General features: G+C 43.6%; 1 protein-coding gene across 3 annotated transcripts in view; it reads left to right on the top strand.

The window, feature by feature from the left end:
• Positions 1-13,670, top strand: part of shtn3 (shootin 3) — a 137,988-nt gene that overhangs the window by 84,147 nt on the left and 40,171 nt on the right. For all 3 annotated transcript variants that reach the window (XM_041192961.1, XM_041192959.1, XM_041192960.1), the window contains exons 5-7: positions 5,347-5,444; positions 8,703-8,784; positions 13,153-13,247. In XM_041192961.1, coding sequence (XP_041048895.1) covers positions 5,347-5,444; positions 8,703-8,784; positions 13,153-13,247 — 275 coding nt within the window. The remainder of the gene's footprint in view (positions 1-5,346; positions 5,445-8,702; positions 8,785-13,152; positions 13,248-13,670) is intronic.

Below are 13,670 nucleotides of genomic sequence, written 5' to 3'. Positions count from 1 at the left end.
TGAGCTCTGACCCAGTTACTGGTGCCCGTGCACGTCAATGTCAGGATCTCCAACATCATTACACCAATCGCCATCACATGGTGTGTTGCAAAGTAAGGAATATTATACACTTAAGTGGACCACAGTAGGAAACATTCAACCTAGCAGAGCAAGAACCGACACCATTAGTTATTGTATCATCCATGTTGGAATCTGGTGTCAACAATGTTGAAACAGAATATAGCTAGGAAGATTGGGTTCCATATTCTAGTAACTTTATAGTGGACACATTACGTGATGAGGTGTTAGCGTTATAAATGAAAGCTTTATAATAAGGACAAGGTGTATAACAAAGATAATGGGCAGAATCGTCCCAGTTTTACCCACCAGACGCTATGGCAGATTTTCACATTCTATCATCCCAAACCTGTCGCATTAATTATGCATTCCCAGGAAATGTGCTGTTTCCATGGTGGGCAGGCTCTCATTTGCCTGCCACGCCAGGTGCCATATTTAAAGTCCAGCCCCGTGCACACATCTCAGTGCTTTCAGCCCACGACTGCTGCAAAGAAGACATGGCCCTGAAAGGCAAAAAGACTGTAGCCCCCAGGTTCAGTGACACGTTCCGCGAGCGCCTTTTGGACGCAGTGGAGGCTCACCATGATATCCTTTACCCCAGCTCAGCTGCAGGATGGACAGCATCCTCACTAATCCAGCTTGGGAGGCAGTGGCAGTGGTGGTCAGTGCCAAAGCCCTTCGAAAGAGGACAGCCACCCAGTGCCGCAAGAGGATGAATGATTTCCTCCATTCTGCACGTGTATCATCAGCCATGACCTCTGCTGTGTCCCTTGTCCCCGAAGAGCCAACCCTGCACCTTCTGTGGACTCTGGAAGACTTAAGGGATCTGTGACCGGTTGAGAATGTAGGAGTCATGAACAGTCTCTGGAAACCATGCTCAGACCTGCAGTATGTGTTTGTGGTGGTTGCACACCAGCTGCGCATTCAGCAAATGGAAGACCTTGCGGTTGACATAGTTGACCGTGTGTTGCAATGGATATCTGAATGCCACATGAGTGCAGTCGATGGCAACCTGCTTCTGTGGGGAACCCGACACCTGGGCAAATCCAATCACTCTTGCATCCTTGCTCTCCTGATCTCGGGTGAAATGCACAAAGTCTGTGCCCTCGCGAAGATGGCATACAATGTGGCAAAGATTATTGGTAAGCTAGAGGATTGGGAAAGTTTTAAAAACCAACAAAAGATTACCAAAAAAACATAAAGAGGGAGAAAATAAACTTTGAAGGTAAACTAGCAAGTAATGTAAAAAAGGACAGTAAGATCTTCTTTAAATATGTAAAAAAAAGAGAGGCCAAAGTGAACATAGGCCCCTTAGAGAATGAGACTGGGGAAATATTAATGGGGAGGCAGGAAATGGCAAAGGAGTTGAATAAATACTTTGTATCAACACTAATTGCATTCCAAAAATACTAAATAATCAAGGGGCAAAAGTGGGGGAGGAAATAAATACAATAATTATCACTAGAGAAAAAGTACTAAGGAAACTAATGCGGCTAAAGGGTGATAGGTCCCCTGGCCCTGATGGGTTGCATTCTAGGATATTAAAGGAATAGCTACAGAGATAGTGGATGCACAGATAATAATCTTCCAAGAATCCTTAGATTCTGGAAAAATCCCAGAGGATTGGAAAACTGCCAATGTAACGCCCTTATTCAAACAGGGAGGGAGACAAAAAACAGGTAACTGTAGGCCAGTTAACTTAATATCTGTTATTGGGAAAATGTTAGAGTCCATTTTAAAAGATGTAATAGCAGAGCATTTAGAAATGCATAATCTAATCAAGCAGAGTCAGCATGGCTTCATGAAGAGGAAATCATGCCTGATAGATTTATTAGAATTCTTTAAGGCGGTAATAAGCAGAATAGATAAAGGGGAACCAGTAGATGTAATATATTTGGATTTCCCAAAGGTGTTTGATAAGGTACCGCACATAAGGCTACTTAATCAGATAAGAGCCATGGTGTTAGGGCAGTATATTAACATGGATAGGGGATTGGCTAACCAATAGAAGACAGAGAGTTGGAATATGGGGGGCATTTTCAGGTGGTAATCTGTAACTATTGGAATGCCACGGGGATATGTGGTGGGGCCACAATTATTTACAGTATATATTAATGACTTGGATGAGGAAAGTGAATGTACTATCGCCAAGTTTGCAAATGACACAAAAATAGGTGGGAGGGCAAGTGGTCAAGGATGACACAAAGGGTTTACAGAAGGTTAAATGAGTGGGCAAACATTTGGCAGATGAAATATAATGTAGGGAAATGTTAAGTTATGCACTTTGGGAGGAAAAATATAGGAGCTGAACATTATTTAAATGGAGAAAGACTGCAAAAAGCTGCAGAACAGAGGGATTTGGAGTCCTTGTGCATGAATCCCATAAAGCTAACATACAAGTTCAGTAGGTAATGGGGAATGCAAACGAAATGTTGGCCATTACTTCAAAGGGAGTAGAGTATAAAAATAGGGAAGTCTTGCTAAAACTATACAAGGCGCTAGTTAGACCACACCTAGGGCAGGATTTTCCTGTCAGTGAACGGGTGGGTGGAGCCCACTCGCCGATGTGTAAAATGATGCGCGGCGACGTTGAGTGGAACTCCCGACCTCACCGTGTCCCATTTAAATTTTCTGGTAGGCAGGGGCTCAGCAAAATCAGCTGTGTGCCCACCGACCTGTCAATGGCCAATTGAGGCCATTTACAGAGTCATTAAGCTAATTAATGGACCTGTCCGTCCAGCCTTAAGGTTGGTGGGCAGGCCAGGAGCCCTGGCAGGAATTAGAAAAAGCAAGAAGCTTCATCCACGGGCAGGATGAGGTTTCATGTAGGTTTTAGAAAATTTTATTAAAGTTTTAAAAGAAATTATGGACATGTCGCAACTCATGTGACAGTGTCACGTGAGGGGACATGTCAGGAATTTGTTTTCCTTATATTTTTAATATTTGTGACAGGGCAGCCGAAATCCCTGAGATTGCACTTAGCCTCAAGGAGATGAGTGCGCTCTTTCGTGTGCATGCGCAAAAGAGCATACTTTCAGCAGAGGGAATCCCCACCCCCCCCCACCGCCTGCACAGGAAGCGCATAGTGCTTCTGAGTGGACGCCGCGCTGGGCTGGCCTTAATGGCCCGCCCATGTAAAATGGCACCGCGCCCCCAATCGGCAAGCAGGCCTGTGAGAACCTGCAATTCAACTTCGCCCCTGATGGGGGGAAATTCTGCCCCTAGGATACTATGAACAGTTTTGGTCCCCTTATCTAAGGAAAGATATTCTGGCATTGGAGGCAGTCCAAAGAAGGTTCACTAGGTTGATTCCGGATATGGAGGGATTTTCTTAAGAGGAGAGGTTGAGTACATTGGGCCTGTACTCATTGGAGTTTAGAAGAATGAGAGGCAACCTTATTGAAACATGTAAGATTGTTAGGGGGCTTGACAGGGTAGATGTTGAGAGGTTGTTTCCCCTTATGGGAGAGTCTAGGACCAGAGGGCATAATCTCAGAGTAAGGGGGTCACCCATTTAAGACAAAGTGAGCAGGAATTTCTTCTCTCAGAGGGTAGTGAATCTGTGGAATTATTTACTGCAGAGGGCTGTAGAGGCTGGGTCATTAAATATATTCAAGGCTGAGGTAGACAGATTTTTATTCAGTAAGGGAATCAAGGCTTATGGGAAAAGGCAGGAAAGCGGAGCTGAGGATTATCAGATCAGCCATATCAGATTGAATGGCAGAGCAGACTTGATGGGCCGAATGGCCTACTTCTGCTCCTACATCTTATGGCATCTGTGACCTCATGGATGCATTTCTGGTGGATGCTTGTGAGATCCCACAGAGGTCACCTGTGGAGCCCTGAAAGGATCCATTGGTGTAGAAATTGAGCACCGTGGGCATTTTCACAGCCGCTGGCTGTGAATGGCCTCCATGTCCCCTTGGTGCCAAGTCCTGCAGTAAGTGGCAGATGTGACCGACCAGTTCCCTAGACATGTGCAGTTTTCGGTGACACCAGTTCTCAGTCATCTGCAGGAATGAAAGGCAGTGTCTATAGACCTTGGGACTAGCTTGACGCTGACCAGTGACGGCTCACTGTGGCATGTGTGGGAGCCCCAGCTACCCCTTCTTCCAGAGGGTGCTCCTCCTCCTATGCCTCAGTTGCTCTCTTATCCGTTGTCTTCTGTAAGTCACGAGGCATACAGCTAGATCATCAGGCTCCATGAGCCTAATCTACTCCTCCTGCAGGATGAAAGAGAGATGCATGGGTTAGCATGGGTGTACTAAGAACCTATCTTGGTTAAGTCTGAAGGCCCCTCAATGCATCCCTGAGAGTGCTCGCCACCACTTGGATGGCTTGGGATTAATGCGTTGTATGGCTGCCTCCGCCCCACCCGACTGATTGGCAGCAGCTTTGCCCATTGGACTGTATGCTGTGCTCTCAGGTTAGGCGCAGGCATTCTCCTAACCCACACTGCAAGGCTGCACTGTTAGCCTGAACCATGGGGGAGGCTGGTCCAAACTAGGATGATAACATTGCAAGGGGCTGTGAGCACTCCACCAGTGACTGCTCCACAGCCAGCTTTAGCAAGGAGATTGTACAATGTGCCCAGTCATCCAACTGTTCTACAGTCGAATAAAATGCTCATTAGTTTGCAGTCTGTGTCTGTGGGGTGAAAAGCCCTGGAGTACTTGGTGGCACTTTGATGCCTCTGCATCGCTTGAGTGGGCAGATAAGCTAAAGGCCCAACTCCAGTCATATCAATGTGACTGCGTCTGAACTGTCTCAGCTGCTTTATACAAGGCTTCCCAAATGTGTGGCTGCTTCTCTTGCCCACCACCCCACCTCCCCCGCTACCACCCCACATGTGCTTGTGTGCAGGGCAACCACAGGGCAGCCCTTGCACCCCCCACCCCTCCAACCCTCACCAAAGTCACCTCAACGGCAGGGCAGCCCTTGCCACCACTCCCACCACCGCGGCCACCCCCCCCAACCCAGTGTTACAACTGAGGGCCTCAATGTCTCCCTTACACAATCCACTTCACATTATAAGGTTCATTAAATGGTACTCCAAAAAGCTAATGGTGGAATTGTGCCTGGACTGTTTTAATGAACAGTAACAATCCTTCGTGCCCATCGTAGAGTCTTTTCCTGACCAAGGATGATCTTTTGGGCCTTGGTTTCTCCTGGTTGCTAAATAAGCATTGTGTCCAAAGGGGTCTTGTGATGAGTTTGTGATGGGTGTGTCACATTTAGGTGAAAGGGAAGTTTGCTTGTTTCTGCAGCTTGATTCCTGTGTGTCCACAGATCTGCAGGAGACAGTAACACAGCTGTTGGAGGAAAAGAAACAGCTTGCCGGTCAAGTGCAAGAATTACAGAGCAACATTGAGGAGCTAACCACCAGAGTAAGTGTCTGTTTTATTTGCTTGACAGTGAGAGTGCCCTACAAACATGACAATCATAGTGAAATTTCTCCCATTGCAGCATGAAAGGTAATCACACCCCAGGCTTATGCAAAACTAGCTAATGAAAGAGCTACGGTTAGTAGGGTTGGATAATTGAATGACTTAATGTTTGCAAACTATGAATTGCATGAGTATTAATGAGGTGTCAATTGGCCTCTGAGTGCCACTGTTCTGCTGAGATCTTCTCCATGTTCTACATGTTTAGAGTACTGATAATGTATCTTGTAAGAATGCTGTGAGCAGTGATCACTGTAAGGAATATCAATCAGATAGATCTATAATCCCTTCATGATAACTCATTATCAAAGAACTGACTGGAGATTTATTATTCATGTTTAAGCATTTCAATCATATCACGTTTATGGTAATATGATTAGCAGCATCTGAAAACTAAACTTTAAAGAATGATCGAGACAGATGCTATTAACTGGCAGAATTAAAAACTTTAAGGTCAAAAAGACATGTCGAGTTTATCACACTAATTCACAATCAGCTGGGTTCTATTTAATTACAGAATGAAATTACTCTCAATGTCCAAAATTAGTAGCAAGTTAGCAAAGTTAATTTATGTTCAGACTTTGCGAGGGTAACTTTCAACTTTAACAGGGTGGAAGATATGAGGTAGTGGGTCAGTCACCTGTTCTACTTACGTTCATGGAAAGGCAAATTAGGCAGGGTGTATAGTGGGCAGACGATCCCAATTTTATATCTCTGCCACTGTTAACATTAAATAACAAGTCAAATCCCAACTGTCCAGCCTTTGACCCTCCAGTCGCCACAACATTTCTGCAGCTAATGATTTGCTCAACCACACCCTCATCTCTACCTTTGACACCATAGTACTCATTAAAATTTTTTAGCCTGGCTGTTCTGCCTGGTATGGCCTTCACCTTCGCTCTCGTAAATCGCAAATTTAACAGACATCCTGGAATGCAAAAGTAAACCCTGACTTCTTTTCTCTATTACATACCATCTTCTTAAACCCCTCTCTCCTGTCACCTCCACTCTAATAACAAGTGGAAAGAGCTTATGAACTTCTTTACCACTAAGACTGAGACCATCCAATCAACTACCTCTGCCAGTTCCCTCCCTTTCACAAACCCACCTGGTGAAAATAAAGTTCCCCCTGCCCTATTCCCACTAAACTGCTGACCAGCCAACTTCCCATCCTGGTCCCCATAGCTGATATAGTTGAGGTTTTCTCTCTCCAGCTACTGTCCCTCTTTGCTTCAAATCTGATGTCATCAACCCTCTCCTCAAAAAAATACCCTTGTCACAACTGTCCTTGCAAACTACCTTCCCATCTCCAAGCTCCTTTTCTGCTTAAGTCCTTAAATGTTGTCACCTCCCAGTCCATGTCCATCTTTTCCAGAACACCATGTCTGAATCCTTCCAATCTAGTTTCCACCCCTTCTATAGAACCAAAATGTCTCTTTTGAAAGTTCACAACGGCATTTCATGTGGTGTGACAAAGGTAAACTAACCAACCTTGTCTTCACACCTGTCTACAGCCTTTGACACAGTTGATCACACCAGCTCCTTCAATGCCACTCCAGTGTTGTCCAGTTGGATGGGACTGCTCTCACCTGGTTCCATTCATATATATCTACTCATAGTCAGAGAATCACTTGCATTGGCTTCTCTTCCCACTCCTGTGCCATTACTTCTGGTGTTCCCCAAGGGTCTTTGTTCCCCCACCTACTTCTCATCCATATGCTGCTCTTTAGCGACATCATCTAAATCACAGTATTCAAACTTACGTGTATGCTGACAACAGCCAGCTCTATCTCACCACCATCTCTCTCGACTCTTCCGCTGTTGCTGAGTTATCAGACTGCAATTACCTGACTCTGGTAGTGGATGAGCAGAAATTTCCTCTGAATAAATATTGGGAAGATCAAACTCCATTTCCTAGTTACCACTCCAGCTGCTTCCCTTCGAAATGGGAATTAACCAGAATGTTCATAACCTTGGTGTCATGTTTGACCCTGAGTTAAACTTCCAACCACATACCCATACCATCACTTAGACTACCTATTTCCACCTCCATAACATCACCCAACTTTGCCCCTGCCTCAGCCGATCTGCTGCTGAAATACTCATCCATGCTTTTTTACTTCTAGCCTTTACTATCTCAACGCACTCCTGGCCGGTATCCTGTATTCTACCTTCTGTAAATTTGAGATAATCCAAAACGCTGCTGCCTATGTTCTAACTCACACCAAATCCTGTTCACCATCACCCCTATGCTCAATGACCTACAATGGCTCCCAGTTAAGCAACAAACAACTCAACTTTAATTGTCATGCTTGTTTTCAAATTTCTCCATGGTCTTGCCCTCCTCAATCTCTGTAATTTTTTCCAACCCCACAACCTCCATGGTATCTCCGCTCCTCTAATTCTGGCCTCTTGAGCATTCCTGATTTTAATTGCTTCACCACAGGTGCCCATGCCTTCAGCTGCCTGGGCTCTAATCCCTGGAATACCCTCCTCACAGTTTTCCGCCTTTCTACCTCGCTTTCCTCTTTTAAAACGCTCTTTAAAACCTGAGTTTTTGATCAAGCTTTTGGCCATCTGCCTTATGCGTGGCTAGATGTCAAAGTTTACTCTATAACATTCCTGTGAAGAGCCTTGGATGTTTTATTATGTTAAAGGTGCTGTATAATTACAAGTTATTGGTGTAAAGTCCAATTCAGGGCACTGTTGATGCATTTGGAACTTCAACAACATTAGTTCTTAATTTCCTACAACCCAGTCTACCAAGTCAGTGTAGTGCAGGTGGATGTCTCACTTCCCTCTGGTCATTTGTATGCCCCTGGGGATGTCAGCATGATAATTCTCTGTCTGTGGAAGTCGTATCCATTTGCTAGTAGGATGTCTGCCCTCTTCCAGGTGAAACTAATCTGTCCATCTGGGGTCTTCTATATCAGAACTGGATAGGATGGAGGGGGCAGTAAAAATGGTGGACTTACCATACTGTTCTTGCCAAATCTGCCAGCAAGGATACCCACTGGAAGCCTGTGGGGCTTTTATAAATATGCAGATTGGTCTCCAATGATCCCAACAGAGTCCAACTGCTATTTTTACTTGTCACCTGAGTGGAGCAGCAGTGATGGCTTTCTCACCAGGTTCAGCTCAAGATCAAGGTCAACTCAAAACTAATCTTGTTACATCCTTTTGTGTGTGCAATGTTTTCAGCTGGAGAGGGAACAAGCTGAGATGACAGAATTACAGAAAGTGCTGGAAAAACAAACAAAAACAATAAAAAGTTTCAACAGAGGTGAGTTCAAACATACTTGCTGCTGTTCTAGAGAATGACCATCATTTTCAAATGAACTTGTTTAAATGCCAGTTTGTAACTCATGTCCGTTATTGTATAGTGAAACTACCTGACTCCCTTAATTAGATTGCAACCTGTAACTCCTGGAATCCCCAATTTGCTATATAGACAGTGGATGAATTATTTAATATGACTTGCTCCAGGATTAAAAAAAAATAAGATTGATCCTTCTCAGAAGCACACGGAATAAGAAAAGGATTAGCAGTTGGGTTTTAACAGGTTGAAGTATGGTCTTTTTACTGTGAGAGGGATTTAGAGGTTTCTTGACAACCTCATAGTTTGTGGGCAGGATTTTACATCCCGCGGATGGGCGCACGTGATATTTCGGTCAGCAGGCAGGCGCGAGAGTCAGCAGCATGTCCGCTGACAATTAAGAGGCTATTAAGGCCATTAATCAATTAATTTAAATCTATTTCTTCGCTGCCCATCCAACATTATGGTTGGCAGCCGGGTGAACCGGCCAGGTGGCCTTTGGATTTTTTAGGAAACCTCATCCGCAGGATGAGGCTTCCAACATTAATTTTAAAAAATGAAAATTTTTTGATATAATTTTTATAATGTTTATGTTCATGTCAGTGAGTTCTATGTTTTGCATATTTTCAAAATCTTTATATCTGATTTTAATATTCTCCAGCTCCCTGGGGCAGCTCCCTGCCTTCAGGGAGCTTTCAGTGCACTCTTCCCCTGTGAATGCATAGACTTTTGTGCTCGCCCTCCTCCCGCCTGGCAGTGCAGCGCTTCTCAGCGCACCCTTCAAGCTGGCTGGCCGTTAATTGGCCAGCCAGCGTGAAATCGCGGTCGGGGGCCAATCACGGGCAGAGGAACCATTTCCCAGCTGCTCCCAGGCCCGCCCACTGTGCCCGCCTGATGACCCAAAAATCCTGCCCTATGAGTTTCAAGGATATGGGTTGGCATTTGCACTGTACATAAAACCCCTAAGTTCCCCATCTCCTTTTGCAGCAGAACACTGAAGACTGGTGCTGGGGGGGGGGGGGGGGGGGGGGTGGGGGTGGAGAGGTGGGGGGCATGTGGGGGGGTTGGTGGGAGAGGGGTGGGGTGGTGAATGGTTGACAGAGTAAATCCCACACCTGAGATGAGTGGATGAGCACAGCAAGTGGATAAAGTCAATGTGGAGAGGGGAATAAAAGAAGTGCTATGGAGAACACATAGCAGATAAACAGCACAGAATGCCACAACTGGATCATTAAAGACCAAATTATAGATGGTATCGTCTGGCTGACTAGATATGGCACATGTCCCCCGACAATATTTGCCCTTAAGAATGGACAGGGATTTTGACATGTGGTCATGTGGGAAATTCCTGGGAATCGTGCCATTTTCCAGGGAAATCCACTGGTTCCCCCACCTGGACTATGCTGGGAAACCAGCAGAATCCTTGTGGATTTCTGAGCCCTTCATGAACAAATATGGAATGTGGAATTGAAATATCTTTTTCCATGATTCTACATTTCATTAAGTTAATCCAAACAAATCAAGATAAAGTGAAGGAGTGGAATATTTGCAATGTTTTAAAAAGTTAGTGAAATGTTGCCTGGTCCCAGCAGCACCCTGATCTTATCCTTGGTATCAGACTCTGTTAGGTACTGGCTTCTGTTCCTGCAGTGACCACCACTCCCAGTAGCACTGCTGGGACTAAAGAGCTATTGGCCATTTGATTGGCTAGAAGATCCCAGAGGTAGGCCTTCCTCCCAGATGAGGACAGATGTCTCACCCTGAGCCAATTAACAGGCTGATGACCATCAAATCACAGCGGAGCGATCCAGCCAAGCAGAGGCGAGCTTACCCCCAGCTTTTCAGTCAGGAGCTGAGACCACTGCCTCTGCATAAAATTACAGCCTTAATGTCACGGTGGATGTGTGTATGTGCATTGCAAAGAAGTGACTTGGAAATTGTGCTGGTTAATAAATTAGTATGAACATTTAGTTCAAGCTCTGATTACTAAACTGAGAGTTCACAGACCAATCTGTTCTGTATTCTTTGAATTAAATTCCTGGGGCAATATTCTTCTGTTAATTGGCCTTGGAGGCCCAATGTGGGAGGGTAATTAATTTCTTTACCAGATAGTGAGAAAATATATAAATTACAGTAACAACAGTTTGGTAAATCCAGCTTAACTCTTGCATTACTGCACTAATTTTTTGTCTAAGCAAAACATTTTCCTACAACAGTGACTCAGCTTCATAAGCACTTCATTGTTTGGGAAGTGCTTTGTGGTGTCTTGAGGTTATGAAAGGTGCTTTGTAAATGCATGGTTTGCTTCCTTTTTTAATTCTGTCTATAGGTTGCGAGCTCACTTCTACCATTATAATGCTTTATATTTTATTCAAGGTGTTAGGAAATAGAGATAGTTTAAATAAGTTATATTTGTATTTTTGAGTGTTAGAAATGATTTTTAGCTTTAATGTTTAAGTTTGATTTGTATTTCTGTATCTGTGTGTTAAGAAAAGGTCAAATTGAGTTTTAATTTCACTTTAAAAGATGCCTGCATTTCTAATGAGAGTTTGATGACTGGTGCAGCTGAGTTAAATGAACAAGAGTAGAGAAACTGGACTGTTGTCTAGCAACAGGGGTCCAGAGAGGTAGGTGCCTCCCACAGGCGCACACAAAAACTAAAGAAACAGCAGTTTTGAGTTCAGTTTGAAGCCAGTACTCTAGAGAGACTGAACACTGGGATTGGGAAGTGGGAGTGAGAGCAGATTTCCCAAACTAAACAAAAGATTCCAAGGCCGAAGGATTGAGACAGAAACAGGGGATAGTCCCAAGCAGGCCTTCTAGTCAAAGGAAGGACAGGAACCTAGAAAATGTCCTGTTAATTAAGTTAAGAGTTAGGGGCAGAGAGAAAGGCTTCAAGATTTAAATTTAAAGAGCCAAAAGCTGCAGAAAGTAGATTTAAAGTGAGAATAGCTTGCAAGAGGCAAGAAGGTCCAAAGAGACAGCTGAAGGTCTGTAATTCTGCCATGGGCATGTGAAACAATGGTGTTGTTGACAGCTGAGTCAGTGAGAGAGAGTGTGTGTGGACAACAGCTTGACTGTATGTGATAACCCAGGGAAGATGAACATCGGAAGAAGAGTTCAAAACCTTGGAGGTGAACTCTTGCAGAGAGAAAGCATTGGTTTGGGAGAAGATTCCAAGGTGCATTCTTGGAGAGTGGAGATTGGAAACCCTGTTGTGAAAGACGGAGTTCAGTGAGACTGGTTGGCTCACGGTGTGACAAGTGTCTGGGGGGAGTTGAAGAGAGATTCATAGCACCTGGTTGAGGTGGCATCTGTCACTTGGTTTCAGAGTGTGGTATGCCTGACTAGAGGTTGCTAATTGGTAACTTGTGCTATCGTTTCAATCTGAATATATCTGTAAAGGTATAGTTGTGGGTGAAGAAGTATTGTAATATAGTTCATCTTTTCTTGTTCAATAAATATTTTATTCTTTCGTTAAAAGTCCATCAGCTGAGTCCTGTGACTTTTCAATAGTTACTCTCCATGTATCTAAATAAACAAAAATAAAAGTTAGGGTCTATCAAGCTGAGTTCCATCCTGGGATCAGGCTTGTCCAGGGGTAACCTCAGTTGGGGATCATATCAAAGGTATACTAGCCGATTTTCTTTTGTAAAGGTATAAAAAAATATTTTTTATAAAAACAAAAATAAAACCAAAACAAAAAAAAAGTCTCAGAATAAAAGGAAGGCCATTTAGGACTGAGATGAGGAGGAAATTTTTCACTTAGAGGGTGGTAAATCTTTGGAATTCTGTATCTCAGAGGGCTGTACAAGGCTCAGTTATTGAGTATGTTCAAGATAGATATTGTTAGATTTCCAGGTAGCAAAGACACCAAGTGATATGCAGAAAGTGCTGGAAAATAGCATTTGGGGAAACGATCAGCTGTGATCCAATTGAATGGTGGAGCAGGCTCGAGAGGCCAAATGGCCTCCTCCTGCTCCTATTTCTTACGCTCTTAAATGGCAAATTAATTGAAATAAAAAATAATTAAAAACTTGTGAAAAAATGATTTTAAAATCAATCAAAATTTTCAATATTTTTAAGAAAATTCAAAACTTTCCAGGTAAAGGAGGAATGTCCACAGACACCTCTTGAAAAGCACAGCACTATGGAGCAGTATTTTGAAGCAGTGTGTACAATTTTAGAATTGCTGCCTGCACCACTGTTGACTGTTAATGATCCATAAGGATTTTCTTCCTTTCCCAACCCTCGCTTTATATTTAGATTTTTGTTGAAAATCTTCCAGAAGGACAAGATGATAGTAACCTGTCTGTGTAATGTTTCCTGGCCTAGTTTCCATGATGGCAACCCAGGAGTATGAGGATCTTAGACAACAGCTTGACCTGGAACAGAGCCTAAGACAGAAGGCCGAATCCTTTGCTCATGAGGTATGCGTAGAAGGGCAGGCGGTAAGTGGTCTGCATCCAGGGAGTGTTAAGTGACTTTGTTTAAACATTTACTAGTGTTATTCTTTTATTAAATATTCTTGCCTGAATCCATTTAAACATGAAATATTTATCTTATATCTGGTCAGGGAATATTAATGCTGTTGCAGATCTCCAGTTCGACAACCATTGAATCACCAACGTAGCACTGTTCCACAGAATTAATGTGGTGTCACTGACCCTTTCAAAATGGTAATGGAGAATGAAGTCAATTCACTTCAACACATAATTGAAATATTATTACAACACATACTTGAAAAGTTATTGCAATGTATTTCCACATACACTGTCTAACTATCTGAGAATGCAAGAAAACACTGATATTATTTAAAACATATCACACAATGCACATTAACGCAAGGAGGA

The sequence above is a fragment of the Carcharodon carcharias genome, chromosome 8, assembly GCF_017639515.1.
Source record: "Carcharodon carcharias isolate sCarCar2 chromosome 8, sCarCar2.pri, whole genome shotgun sequence".
NCBI lineage: Eukaryota > Metazoa > Chordata > Chondrichthyes > Lamniformes > Lamnidae > Carcharodon > Carcharodon carcharias.
This window is presented reverse-complemented; position numbering and strand designations above follow the sequence as displayed.